The sequence below is a fragment of the Orcinus orca genome, chromosome 6, assembly GCF_937001465.1.
Source record: "Orcinus orca chromosome 6, mOrcOrc1.1, whole genome shotgun sequence".
NCBI classification, from domain to species: domain Eukaryota; kingdom Metazoa; phylum Chordata; class Mammalia; order Artiodactyla; family Delphinidae; genus Orcinus; species Orcinus orca.
Genome location: NC_064564.1, coordinates 58,271,339 through 58,284,657, shown reverse-complemented (window position 1 = coordinate 58,284,657; position 13,319 = coordinate 58,271,339). Strand labels below are relative to the sequence as shown.

Here is a 13,319-nt window from a genome sequence, read left to right as displayed (position 1 = left end):
TGATTTCAACATCACCCATGTTCTCTAACTGGTTATGCTTTATTCAGCAAGAACCTACAAACAAAACAAGTTCATAGGTTGTCTTCTGAAAATCTCAGTATCAGGAAAGCGCTGGCTCCAGATGAGCCAGAATAATCGAACCCCTCACTGTCCCCAACCTCATCATCATACACAAACCATCTCTTGAGCATGTTACCTTTCCAGCTGAATCAGTCAGCACAGGAGAACTCAGTTCTGCACTTGATATAACTTCATTTGGTCGGTGAGGTTCAGTCCACACTCTTGTGTTGTCACATCCGTATTGCTGTTCAATAGCATTGGCAGGTGTATAGTCATTTATGGTAAAGCCAGAAGCAGTCCCCATGCTCAAGTCCACTGAAGGCGGACTCTCGTCCCGTCTTTGCAGGAGATTCTGGGCATATAGCTCCTCCAAGGACATATGCAAGTCAAGTACTGGATCTGAGGAATTTTCAGTAACATCCTGATGATTAAAGAACAAAAAATAAAAATTATGGCCAGAACTGCATCAATGCATTTCGTAAGATCTTAATGAACAACTATTTAGTGAAAAACAAACACAACATAATTTTTAATTACTCAAGAAGTATCAGCAAACATACATTCTTTGCTTAGCTGATAGTCCAAACACGTTTATTTTTATAAATGATTCTGAATACATTTCCTGCAAATCATACATCTCATACTGAGTCATACTAGTACAATATATTAGTACTTAATATCATTAAGACATAATATTCTGTTCTACTAATAAAATTACTCAGAGTTCAATACATAGAGGAAAAGTAAAGATATATTTCTAAATCTCATTTAGAAAGTATTTCATATCCAATCTGTCTGAAAGTTTCTATTCATTATAAAATTCAAAGATAAACAGTATGACATTAATTGATTTCAATTTATAAGAACCTCCAAGAAAAACACTGTTTGGATAGGGATTTGTAGGTATTTATGTAGTTGAAAAGGAAGTCATACAATTCATACTTTTATAGGGAAATTCTTCTCAAATATTATGCAAGTTGTAGCAGAAGGAACAGTACTAAGAAATGGTGTCATAAGATGTAGGTTCTAATCCAGACTCTCTTATTAACAATCTATATATCACAGAACCTCTCTTGGCTTTATGTTACATAATTTCTAAAATTCCCTGAAACTCTAAAATTCTACAGATCTACGTAAATACATGTATCTACTTACAACCCATATATTGCATCACTTATGTGCTTTGGACAAGCAGTGCTCCTCCATGAACTGCTGTTGAATAAGTGTATTAATTGTTCCTTCAATCCTTTTACTGACATTTTTAAAGTATAAAATTAGGGTATGAATACATTATCCTCAAAAAAGATTCAGGCCATACAGAGGTATATTATGTATGCATACAGGGTATAGTATGCAAGTCTTCCCTTATGGCTCATTCATCCAGTCCTTTCCTCAGTAGAAATAAGGGGCTGGCATCTGTTGGGTGTTTATTCATCAAATTTTTTATGTATCTGTCTAACACATATGTACAAGCACAGATGCACACATTCACATGCACATATACATGTTCATTTTAAAAATCTAAACTAAACTATATACTAAGTAGTACATTTCTACTTGCTTTTCTGAAGTATCTTTAATATCTTAACATGAGAGATTTCCTTGTCAGTAAATATGTTGTCATTGACATATTCTAAATATAAAGTCATTGTGATATATACTGTTAAGTATTTTCCAAGCTTGTCTCTTGTCTTTTTTTTAAAATAAGTTATTTATTTATTTATGTTTGGCTGCGTTGGGTCTTTGTTGCTGCGCATGGGCTTTTTTATAGTTGCAGTGAGCAGGGGCTACTCTTTGTTGCGATGCACAGGCTTCTCATCGCGGTGGCATCTCTCGTTGCGGAGCACAGGCTCTAAGTGCGCAGGCTTCAGTAGTTGTGGCACGTGGGCTCAGTAGCTGTGGCTTGTGGGCTCTAGAGCGCAGGCTCAGTATCTGTGGCACGCAGGCTTAGTTGCCCTGCTCCATGTGGGATCTTCCCAGACCAGGGCTCGAACTTGTGTCCCCTGCACTGGCAGGTGGATTCCTAACCACTGCGCCACCAGGGAAATCCTTGTCACTTGTCTTTTAAGTTTGTATATGTTATATACCTATACATGCTGAAATTAAATTCTTTATGTGATCAAGAATTGTTTATGTAATTTTTTATGAAATTCTTTATGTAATCAAATTTGTCAATTTTTTTATGCTTCTGGGTTTTATATACTGCTTAATAATTCCTTCCTCTGCACAGAGTAAATGAAATGCTTTATAGTATTTTTCTCCAATTTTATAAATGGTTAGTTGGCAGATTCAGTATTAACCCATCTAGAATTTATTTCAGGGTGTGGTGTGAGATATGGGTCTCTTTCATTTTTTTTCTAAGGTGGTAATCAATGGCTCCAACACAGTTTATTACATTCCTCTTGTTCAATCAAGTTTTCTTCTCTCTGGAAATATCAAATATTCCTCGTATAAAGCACTGAGGCAAGTAGGAATATCATATAAGCAAATACCATCTTTAAAATCCTCAGGAACAAAGGATAGAAAGTATCATCCTCCACACTCCTAGAACCTAAATAACAACCTGTTGGCTCATTCAACCAACTTTATTTTAGTCTTATGAAAAAAACAAAACAACGTACTTACTAGAGAATTGGTTAGCTTCTGTATTACTAAATTAATTATTATAATAATTATCAGTAAATCATCCCTACCACTTCTCAAATAAAGATGACAATCAAAACTACTTTTCATCACAAAAAGAGGTCAAGCTGCCCTTGTTAGCTGGGGTTTACTATAAATCATATAACAGAAATCTCCATGAATTATTCATGAAGGAGTTAACACCGGCACATAGAAAAGAAAGAGCTAATCAACATAGCAGACAACATACGCCTACTTCAGAAACATTTCTAGTTGCTGAACAACCGACTTTTATTTTTAAAAGTCTCATGGATCTAAAAGAAAAGCAGTTCTTCCCTCATAAGATGTCAAAAAATAACTACGGTTTCCCAGTGCAACTTGGTATCTAAACTGAAGTCTTTCAAAATTCCATATTAATAGGTGCCTCCTATTCTTGTTCTGCTTTTTTTCACATTCTTGTTCTTAGGAAAAATGGGGGAAAGGTTAAATTAAAATGCCAATTATATTTGAAAGTAGCTCTTTTTTTTACGTGTAATGCATATAATGTTATACTTGGGCACATTATTTACCCACAGAATATGTTTACATAGATGAGCTAAATACTTAAGCATTCACTGGACACAACCTGCTTTTCTTCAGTAATAACTCTATCACAGAAGTCCTTCTATACTTTTAAAAATATATCATAAGCACAGCTGCTCCAACTTAAATTGTTCTCCCACTCTTTCTGAGATAAGGTACCCTTCCTTTATTATCTGTATTCTTACCCTACTGAGGGAAAAGGCAACATCTTTCATACCTTTGTGAGCTTGCAGTTTTGTCACTAAGACTTCCACAATCACTCTCATCATCTTGACTAGAATGATGTAATTAGCTTTTGAGACTAACCCTTTCTCCAAAAAATAAAAATTAAAAAATGGTATCAACATTTTAAACTTAAATGTGAAGGCAGCAATATTTTATGCTACAGTAAAACACTAAGTGGAGATTTGTTCCTCTAAATATATAGATTTTTTTTAAAAATCATGGAATCCATTAGTTTTGTTTGGGGTGCAAGGTATGAGGAGGGGTTTCAATCGTGACAAACATGAAGTCCAACTTGCACTAGAAACAACAGCATTTCCTAGAGGGTCCAATATTCAGCAATGCAGGACATGCACCAAACTGGTAATCATTTTATCCCTGGAAGCAAGAGTGAGAATGTGGGTTTACTAGGGAGTGTCGGGCATGGCCATGTGGATAAGAAGAGGAGATTCATTACATAGCCACTGAATCTTTTTTGACTGTACTTTTAAGCCAAAATAGGGAAAAATAAATGAAAGCATCTTCTTCCCCAAAACTATACTGAACTTTTAAACGAAAGTCTACAGGTATTTAGTAAGTTTCTAAAACAATTATTTCTGCATTCTATTATGTCTTGGGGTGACAAAGAAAGGGGGACAAAAAAATTAATCGAAAAGTTAAAACCTAGAATAATGAGAAAACCCACTGGCTTCTTGCCTTTAAAATCCACATTTCAGTGACCTGATTCTATTAATCCAAATACCATTGAAGTGGCCATATTTTTCAGATTCTTGAGTAATGGTTGTTTCCCTTAAGTCCTTAAATGATAATGAATCAAATTAAGCAAATATAACTCCTTTAAAAAAAAAAAAAAAAAAGCAGAATGATCCCCCAAATGGGAGAACTTTGTGCAAAGGATGTCTACCATATGCCTACAGCCCTATGCCGTCTAAGCAGCTGTCATGGCCCAGGCTGTACCCTTAGGGGGAAGACCTCCCTCCATGATGAGTCCCTGCTCTGGGTGATCAGCTCTTGGAGCTTCCAGTAGCATACCTAGCAATGGTCCAAAGGCTTCTCATCAAGGTAAAGGAGAGAGGTAAAATTATTTGTGCATTTCCAGCCACCATTTAAGGCTACGAGATTATTACATAATTAGCAAAGTCAAAAGCCTGAGGAATCACTGAGATCCTCACACTCTATTATATCCTTCTTTCAAATCTGTATGGAAGCTTCTTTGTTTTTCTTCAGTATCATACATGGTATGATTTTATCAATTAAAGAATTCCAAAGTAAGCTCACTTTTCTTTAAGAAAAATGGTCTACTCTATATTCTGTAACAAACTGCCATTCTTTTTAAAATAAATTTAGTGCAAAGTAATAGGAAGATGAATGAATCATCTAATTTTTTCATTTTTCCAGTAAAATATCTAGGTACTAAAAAAATGCCACAAAACAAATACAAAAACAAACAAGCCAAAAAAAAAAAAGTTGCAGAGCTTTACCATGATACACAAACAGCCCTACTTTCTAAGAAAACCGAAAGCACACAGGAGTTTCACAATGTGTTTTAAAACACCCTCATTAATATCTTCTTTGTTGTTTTGTAGTTTAAATATTTCAGTTAATAGGCCAGCTTGCCAAAATTTGCTTCAACAAAAGAGTAAACTGTTTAATGAAAAGAAAAAAAAAACGACAAACAGACTTCAGTAAGCCAATACGTTGTGCTGCATACAGCCAGCATTTGCCCTGTAAAATATATGCTTCTCAGTATCCAGATTGTGTAATCCCTTTAAGTAACAATTACTAAGGTAAACAATGCAATCTGTCCCACTGGCAAGAAGGAGTGTGCTATGCTGCAGATTAGGAGATTCCATGAGGAGATGAACTCAGCTTCCAGCCCTGAGGCCAGTAAAGATGGAATATGTTCCAGACAAGTACTCAGTCAGATAGACAGTCTCAGGTGTGGTGAGAGAGGAACAGCTGCTCTATTCAAGATTATACCTTGCAAACCAATTCAAGAAGATTACCCAGCATCATTTACAAGGGTAACAGGTGCACCTTGAACATGAAAGAAAATGCTTTGAAAATGTTCTGGCCAAAATGTTACCTGTTAATCAGGAAAGGAGGAAAACTGCCCAAGGCCTATGGAAATTCCACTTTTCAACTTATACATAAATACAGATTCCCTTCCCACTGAATTTACGTGAAAAACATATATTTCATATATTTAAGAAAGAATTATTATTCAGTCTTTTATCTTAATTTTTATATTTATTTACAGTATATTTCCAACACAGGAAAATATAACCATATATGAACCCTTTGCCCAGATTTAACAGACATTAATATTTTGGCATATTTTCTTCAATCTCTCTTTCTTCTTAAAGGATGTAATGTGTTACAGATAGAGCTAATTCCCATGCTTTATTTTTTCTCCAAGAATAACTTCTTTCCTGAAGTTGAAAGAAATCATTCCCACACATTTTCAGATTTTTAAAGTATACACACTCACACATATACTCATAAATATACACCGAATTGCTCTTTATATCAATTCTGAGAAAATATAAACAACTCCGACTAATCAACAGAAAGACAAGCAACTCCACACAAAAATGGCCAAAAATATGAAGAGGCCATTGGTGGAAGTGAAAACCAGATGGTCAATATAGGAAAACCTGTTCAACCTCACCAGTAATCAGGAGCTCCAAATTCAAACAGTAAGATATCATTCCACACCCAAAAGACTGGATAAGTTTTAAAATATTACTTAATAAACATTATAGAGTGTGTCATCAAGAAAATAAATAGCATTGGGTGGGGCACTTACACCAATAATCTATTTCTAAAATTTAGATGGCACAGACATGTCAAATAGTAGCTAAATTCTCCATTCGCATCCAGTGACTTAAACATAATTTTGCCATTCACTGGGGGTTTTTATATAAAGTATTCTTTGGCATCATTTTATATAAAAACGTAAGACAGCATTAACTTTAACTTAGCTAATAAATATTAAATTGATGAAAGGAATATTTTACTGTCCAACTTTCCATGAAAGTCAGCTTTAAAACCATTAAGAAAATAAAGTAACTCTTGTAATTTTTCCAAGGTAGACACCGCCAAGAACACAATTTGAGAAATACATTTCATTAAAATTTTTCTGTCTAACATGCAAATCCTAATCAAAGTTTTGAACCTTTGTGCCTATCACACTGTATCACAGAACCTAGATTTAAATAGTCCCTTGGAGTCTACAAGATACCCAATTAACACTACCTAAAGGAAACTGCACTTTAATCTGATAATGAATCCCTGACTGGAAAAACATAATGTCTCTAACATACCCCTCCCAAAACACCCCACTAACAATGACCTCTGGGAAATTACGCACAAAGTTTTCCCATAAATAAAATGGCATTTCCTTTGTACCTTGGGAGGAGAAGATGGAAGGGAGGGACCAAAATTCAGATTATCACTACAAGCACTGCTGTGAAGAGATAAAATAGAGGCTTGAGTGGAGTAGATACTGTCGTTATCAGGAGAGTACTGAGACTCAAAGGCAGATTCATCTGCTAAGTCAGCATCATTTGTGTCCACCTAGGAATAAAAACAATAATATCAGTTGGGAATTCTGTTCTGATACATATATGACAAAGTCTCCACTTGAGACTAAAGGGCATACTGCTTTCATTCTTTTGTCTATTCTATTTTCTACATGACCTCCTCACCCTCTTCAACATATCAGAAACTAACTAATGCAACAGAACAAGGACAAACTGGTGCTAGCACAGAAGATTACTTTATTCCATCAATAAAAGGGCAAAAGGTAACAATTTACAAAGGGCTTGGAGCAATTCTAAGTATAAATATTTCCATAAATTAAAAACATACTTTTTTCAACTTCACATTTTTTTTTAAAAAGTAGCTGCCCAAACTCCTAGAATTTTATATTAAAATGAATGAGATCATCACTTTTCCTATTCAACTAAAATAAATTATTATTCAACAAGGCAGCTAAGCAATTATCTATTTGTAAAGCTCAAAAAACAATATATTTTGTTTAAATTATCCTTTAACTAGATTTTAAAACCATTCAAGTTACAGGTCCAGAATTTTATGGTGATCACTGGAAATCAAAAATAATATCTGTGATTTCATGGTGAAATTATATTAACAAACACGGGACCTTATTATGATCTGGTTATAGTGAAGCTGTAAGTTATAAATGTCTACTGATGGAAAACTCAGAAAGAGTGAGCTAGACAATTTCACAACATTTTATAAAAAAATCTTATTACTATTTTCTGTCGCAGAACCAAGTGAAACAATTAAGTCATGATGAGCTTGTAGCTCTTCTTACAAATCACTCACAGTTACACAGACAGAAATGATGTAAATACTACCTTTCTCTAATATTACCAGTATTTGAATTAATGGCCAAAACCCGTATGTTCTATTTCTTTGTGATTTCGACTTACATGTTTAGCCAAGAAAAGTATCATAACATTATACCAGGTCACATTCTTGCAAAAACCTGATTAAGAATACAGGTTGGGCATTTTAAAGTGACCCTCTCTCTAATAATATATTTTAAATACATGTTCAAAGTTACTACTGACTATGTGGAGGTTTACCCTTTACAGATGCACATTATGTACAACAATCTAAATAGTAAATCTTTAACTTTTGCTATCTAGATAGTATTAACTAAGCCGAGTGTCACGGACTATAATAAATATTTAAGAGTACCTAAGAACAATTTGTATGCTTATCGTTGATGCCTTAGAATCTTACGAGAGATCCAAATAATCAATTCATTTAATTATTTTAGAGATTAAAACACTAGGGCCCAGAGAGACTGAATGACCAACACAAGATTACATAGCTATTACCGTTGTAAGATGTTAAACTCACTTAAAAGTGGGTCTAATTTTTCTTTTTGACTGGCATTTATTTAAGAACATTCAAATATGCCATGTAAAATCTACAGAGAAAATTGTTTCTTGGGGCACTTCTAGAGACAGTGATATATTTGTGTCCTACAACATTTCAAAAATAATTTACTATAGCTGGGTACTATTTAATACATTTATACCATAGTACTTTATGTAGTTCATAGCATTCTAAGCTATCCAGTTTTGAAGTGGTAATAATGCCCACGGGGAATAGAGCCAAATGTTACCTGGTATGCTAAATATTATAATGTGAAATTATTGCACTGATTACAATATACACCAAAACTTTCCAAATGGCTAATTCAGGAGCTGACAGTTGAAAAATACTAATAGAAGTATTATTAGTATTTTAATACTGAAGAACTATCTCCTTCAACACTAGGATTATTGGAATCAAAGAAATAATTCATACTCCAGTTTAAAGCACGATGTGCACAATTGGTTATAAATAACTAATGGAGAATTTCACAGGTTCTAAACCTCTCACTAGTCCAACACCACTAAAACATGTATTAAAAATATTCCTGGGCTTCCCTGGTGGCGCAGTGGTTTAGAGTCCGCCTGCCGATGCAGGGGACGTGGGTTCGTGCCCCGGTCCGGGAAGATCCCACATGCCGCAGAGCGGCTGGGCCCGTGGGCCATGGCCGCTGAGCCTGCGCGTCTGGAGCCTGTGCTCCGCAACAGGAGAGGCCACAGCAGTGAGAGGCCTGCATACCGCAAAAAAAAGAATATACATATTCCTTTCTAGTTACACTGAGCAATGTTTCTCCCCAGAAAAATTTAGGTCAGGAACCTGACTTCAATGGTGGAAGTAGTAGGAATAGGATGTGTAATTTGTTACACTTATATTGTATAAATGTCACGTGTATATTTATATCTGGTATTTAGTTTTATATTTTAACTGTTAACACAGTGTTAGCTCTTCTACCAGACAATAAGGTTCTCAGGATGAAGAATCATGTATTTACCTAACAAAGTGGCCCCCAGTGGTCCCTAAATATGTTTATTACAATGAATGATTTTATATAGATCAAGTAAAAATAAAATTTTAATTTAAAAGTTTCTGGTAAATCAGTAATGTTAACATACATGTATTCATAGGAAACATGAGTTCTGCCTCTTTTGGAAGCTTTTGCGCTCTTAATCAATAACTGAACCAATTTATGTCATTTTCACTTTATTAACATCTAATGAAATAATATACCTGTTACCTCATTAAAAAGAAGCCAAACAACTGATATATGAATGAATACTGAAAACAGTTAAAGAATGCCTGGAGATGCCCAAGTATGAAATTAGAGCAAAATGCCCAGTTTTCCAAAACATAACGAACAATATAGCAAGACTTTAGAATATTTTGAAAAGCAAAAATAAGACACATAAGATTTTGAAGGAAAGCTTGATAAGCTGTGGCCACTAACCAGAGCCAAGTCAGCCCTGAAGAGGGCTTTGTCAGCCAGCCCTTCCTCCTCGCAGGAATGTGGTGGGTAGAGAAAAGAATCCTCCTTAGCAGAAACATAACCCTCTTCTGGTGAAAGCTGCAGGGAGAATGAAGCCCAGTGTTTGAGGATGAGTTCATGAAAAAGAGAGAGAACAGGAAAGAGAGAGGGAAAGGGAAGACAGAGGGTGAGGGGAGAAAAAGGAAGGGGAGGAGAGGAAAAAACAGGAAAGTTTTCAAATAATGTTTTCAAATAATAAAGTCATAATAAACATACAACTTTAACATAAATGATGAGCACAGAATATGATAAATATTCATATTTAGCAGTTTTATATTTTAAGATACAATGAGGATGTTTATTCCAATACCAACATCATCTGTTAGATGAGAATCCCTTTCTACCAATTTCTTCATCCTTCTTATAAAAGATATTCAAAATCAGTAATTTCTTATATTATAATAATCTTCTGGTCATTTTTACTTGCCAAATATTTGGTTAAACAATGACTTCTTAATATAGAAAGAAGGCAACTTTTAGGTGTTAATACATAAAAGAAGATGAAGAAAAACAAAACATTAAAAAGAAGGACCAATTTCTCTCTGTCATCCCTTACTAGAATATTATTTTAAAGAATGTAATTTCCTTGACAAGGAAAGTTAGTGAACCTTACAGTGAAGTCTCTTAATTTAGCACGGCTTTAAAAGACAACCACCACCACCAACTCTGTATGTACACAACATGCTTAAATTGCACTCCTGAGATATCAAATTATAACCATGATCACAGTGACCGAAAACCTAGCATTCTTATTACAATCTCAGATAAAACAGGCTAAAATATTTAGATTGTCTTGCCTATATCACCAATACATGCAGAAATATTTTAAAGAAAAAATGTTTATCTTCTTTTCCCACACATAAGAGTTTAATGGTCAGTAAAACTCACTTTATGTAAAAGAGATATTCATCATATACTGCAATGCGTATTAAATTTGAAATATTAAATACTCTTATGAAAGAAACTTACTTTGGATCTACCCAGGAAAAAAAAGATTGCTTCTGAGTAAGTGGCACGGTTTCCCGATAAGGGCAGTAAAAAACATATTTAGTCACGTTTGCCATTTTCTTTGTGTAACAGAAAGACCGGAACCAAATGTATGGTCAATCTTAATGAACATGTAGAGTCCCATAATGGCCTATCTTCATTCTTACACTCCCCGTTGTACTGATCTCTTGCTCTGATTTCTATAATCCTGGTTTGATTGAGGTTTGCTTAACATGCTCTTCCTTCTTCCCTTCCTCTTTCCCTCCCTTTCTTTGTGTTTTCATAAATATATTTTCATAGGTTACAGAACTTTATTGTAGAATAAAGAGCAAAGAATGAAAAATTTAATAAACATTTAAAATATATTAACAAGCTTACAATTTGAACAAACTCTCTGACAAAGTCAACAAATCTTCATTTGATGTTTATGCAAATGCATCTATGCATGTGTTTTCTTAAGAAAATGTGTATTTGCCCTTTCACTTAGAATATTTTATACACTGAAAAAAACCAAATACTGAGATTGTCTCTAATATTTCATTGCAATTCAGTGATAAGTGCTATGCTGCAATCACTATACCTAATAAGCATACTGACATTATGTAGCATGAATTTATTAGTTGTTTTTATATTGCAGTAATTAATAACATGAAGGTAATTCCCTCCTAGGAGGAGAGCTATAAGCTGATGAACCCACATTGGAAATTTCAATTTCTTGCTCTGTAGTAATTAGACAACAAATGTATTGAAGTCACTAGACTATAGGAACTTAACCCACTCTGACAGAGATTCTACTTTCTTCCACGATAATTAAAGATTCCACTGTCAGTTGTTAATGCTATTAATTTCTCTAATATGCCACCATAGTGGTATAGATTATTTTAAAGCCTATTTCTTCGAAAATACTTGATTCTATATTGATCATGACCTTATCTTGGAATAAAAAAGGTGAAAAGTAAACCACAGAATGCTAAGTTTTAAATTTATTTCTGAACTTCCTGGCTGTTTTCTGCCCTTTACTCTTTTAAAATATATTACTCAAAATTAAATCTTTACACTCATGGAGCCAATAACCATGTTGATGAAAAGTACCAAAAGTCGTGATTCAATCATGAGAACACCTGAAGATAAAAGCCTGAATGCCAATACTGTTTGCAAATAAAAAGAAATCAGCAAAATCTGAATTCTTACGGGTAAAGGCTTGGCAACTCCTATTCTCACAGTTCCTGACGGTGCACCCTTCAGTGCCTGGACAGCTTCTTCGAGACTGCTGTTTTCCAAGTTAACGTCATTGACAAACATGAGTCGATCTCCAGGGAGAAGTCGTCCATCCTTTTCAGCGACACCACCAGGCACCAGAGAACGAATTACAATCACAGTGCTTGCTGGGTCAACTGGATCCTGGCAGAACGAAAAAGGAAAGAGAAGGCAGCTCCTTTCTACACTTAAAAATGTTGTTACAGGTTGTACACTCTGAATTGTAACAGATGGGTAACTGTTCCAAGTGTCTTTTAAGAATTTGATACAACACTCCCAGTGAATTATCTGGGTGAAGGATATATCCATTTGAAAGAGTTTAGGAAAAGTCTACGCTAAACAGTGGCACCCTCACTTTTCCATGGTTCCCAAGTAGACCTCTTAAATTATACAGGTAACTGTAAAATTATAACTTTAACTTTTGATAAACTGTTCAATTTTATAACTATCATCTGAGATCCATGAATTATTAACAGCAGCGTTTATTGATAAGATGATAGTATTGTGGGCCATTGGTAGATGTGAGTATAGTGAGGGAAGGGCCTGTTTTTGAAATGAAGAAATACAGAAGGAGGCCATATCATATTTGGTGATGCAGTGTCTTCAGATACACAGAAATATTAGAACAAGACTCCAGAACCAGGCCCTAGAAAGAACACAACTCCCTGGAGTCATCTGAGATGGCTTTCCAGCTCAGTATTAATTAATGAGGAACAGCAGCTGCACTTCATCAGACTGGCGTTCGCACGCCCTCAGTTACTCAACACAGAACACAACATGAGGATGCAGGCTACACCTAACCAATTTAAGATTATTCCTAAGTTTGGTCAAATAATAAGAATATTAGAATTTACAATATATCCAATTATAAGCCTATCATTCACTTCTAACAAAAGAAGTAAGTATTTAATAGTTTCTGTCTTACCACTCAAATATGAACCATCAGTTAAGAGCAAGGAAATAAAAATAATTTAGGCATATTCCCCAAAGGAACAGAAAGACTATATTTCTATAACATTCCTAAAAAGTATTCTGCATACTCTTCAAACTTCCAAGAGCTGAAATATAAAAGAGCTCAAAGAATTCAATGTCAAAAGAAATGCTTTACGATAATCAATTAATCATATAAATTATTATTCTGAAAGACTTACTA

At 34.6% G+C, this 13,319-nt stretch overlaps 1 protein-coding gene across 6 annotated transcripts in view; it reads right to left on the bottom strand.

Annotated features, from left to right (window-relative positions):
• Nucleotides 1–13,319, bottom strand: part of MPDZ (multiple PDZ domain crumbs cell polarity complex component) — a 166,650-nt gene that overhangs the window by 66,100 nt on the left and 87,231 nt on the right. For 5 of the 6 annotated variants that reach the window (XM_049710912.1, XM_049710914.1, XM_033439782.2 and 2 more), the window contains exons 17-20: nucleotides 12,101–12,310; nucleotides 9,845–9,961; nucleotides 6,898–7,065; nucleotides 197–481 (exon numbers count right to left, since the gene is read on the bottom strand). In XM_049710912.1, the coding sequence (XP_049566869.1) occupies nucleotides 197–481; nucleotides 6,898–7,065; nucleotides 9,845–9,961; nucleotides 12,101–12,310 (780 nt within the window). The remainder of the gene's footprint in view (nucleotides 1–196; nucleotides 482–6,897; nucleotides 7,066–9,844; nucleotides 9,962–12,100; nucleotides 12,311–13,319) is intronic. The other variant, XM_049710913.1, reaches the window with a different exon arrangement.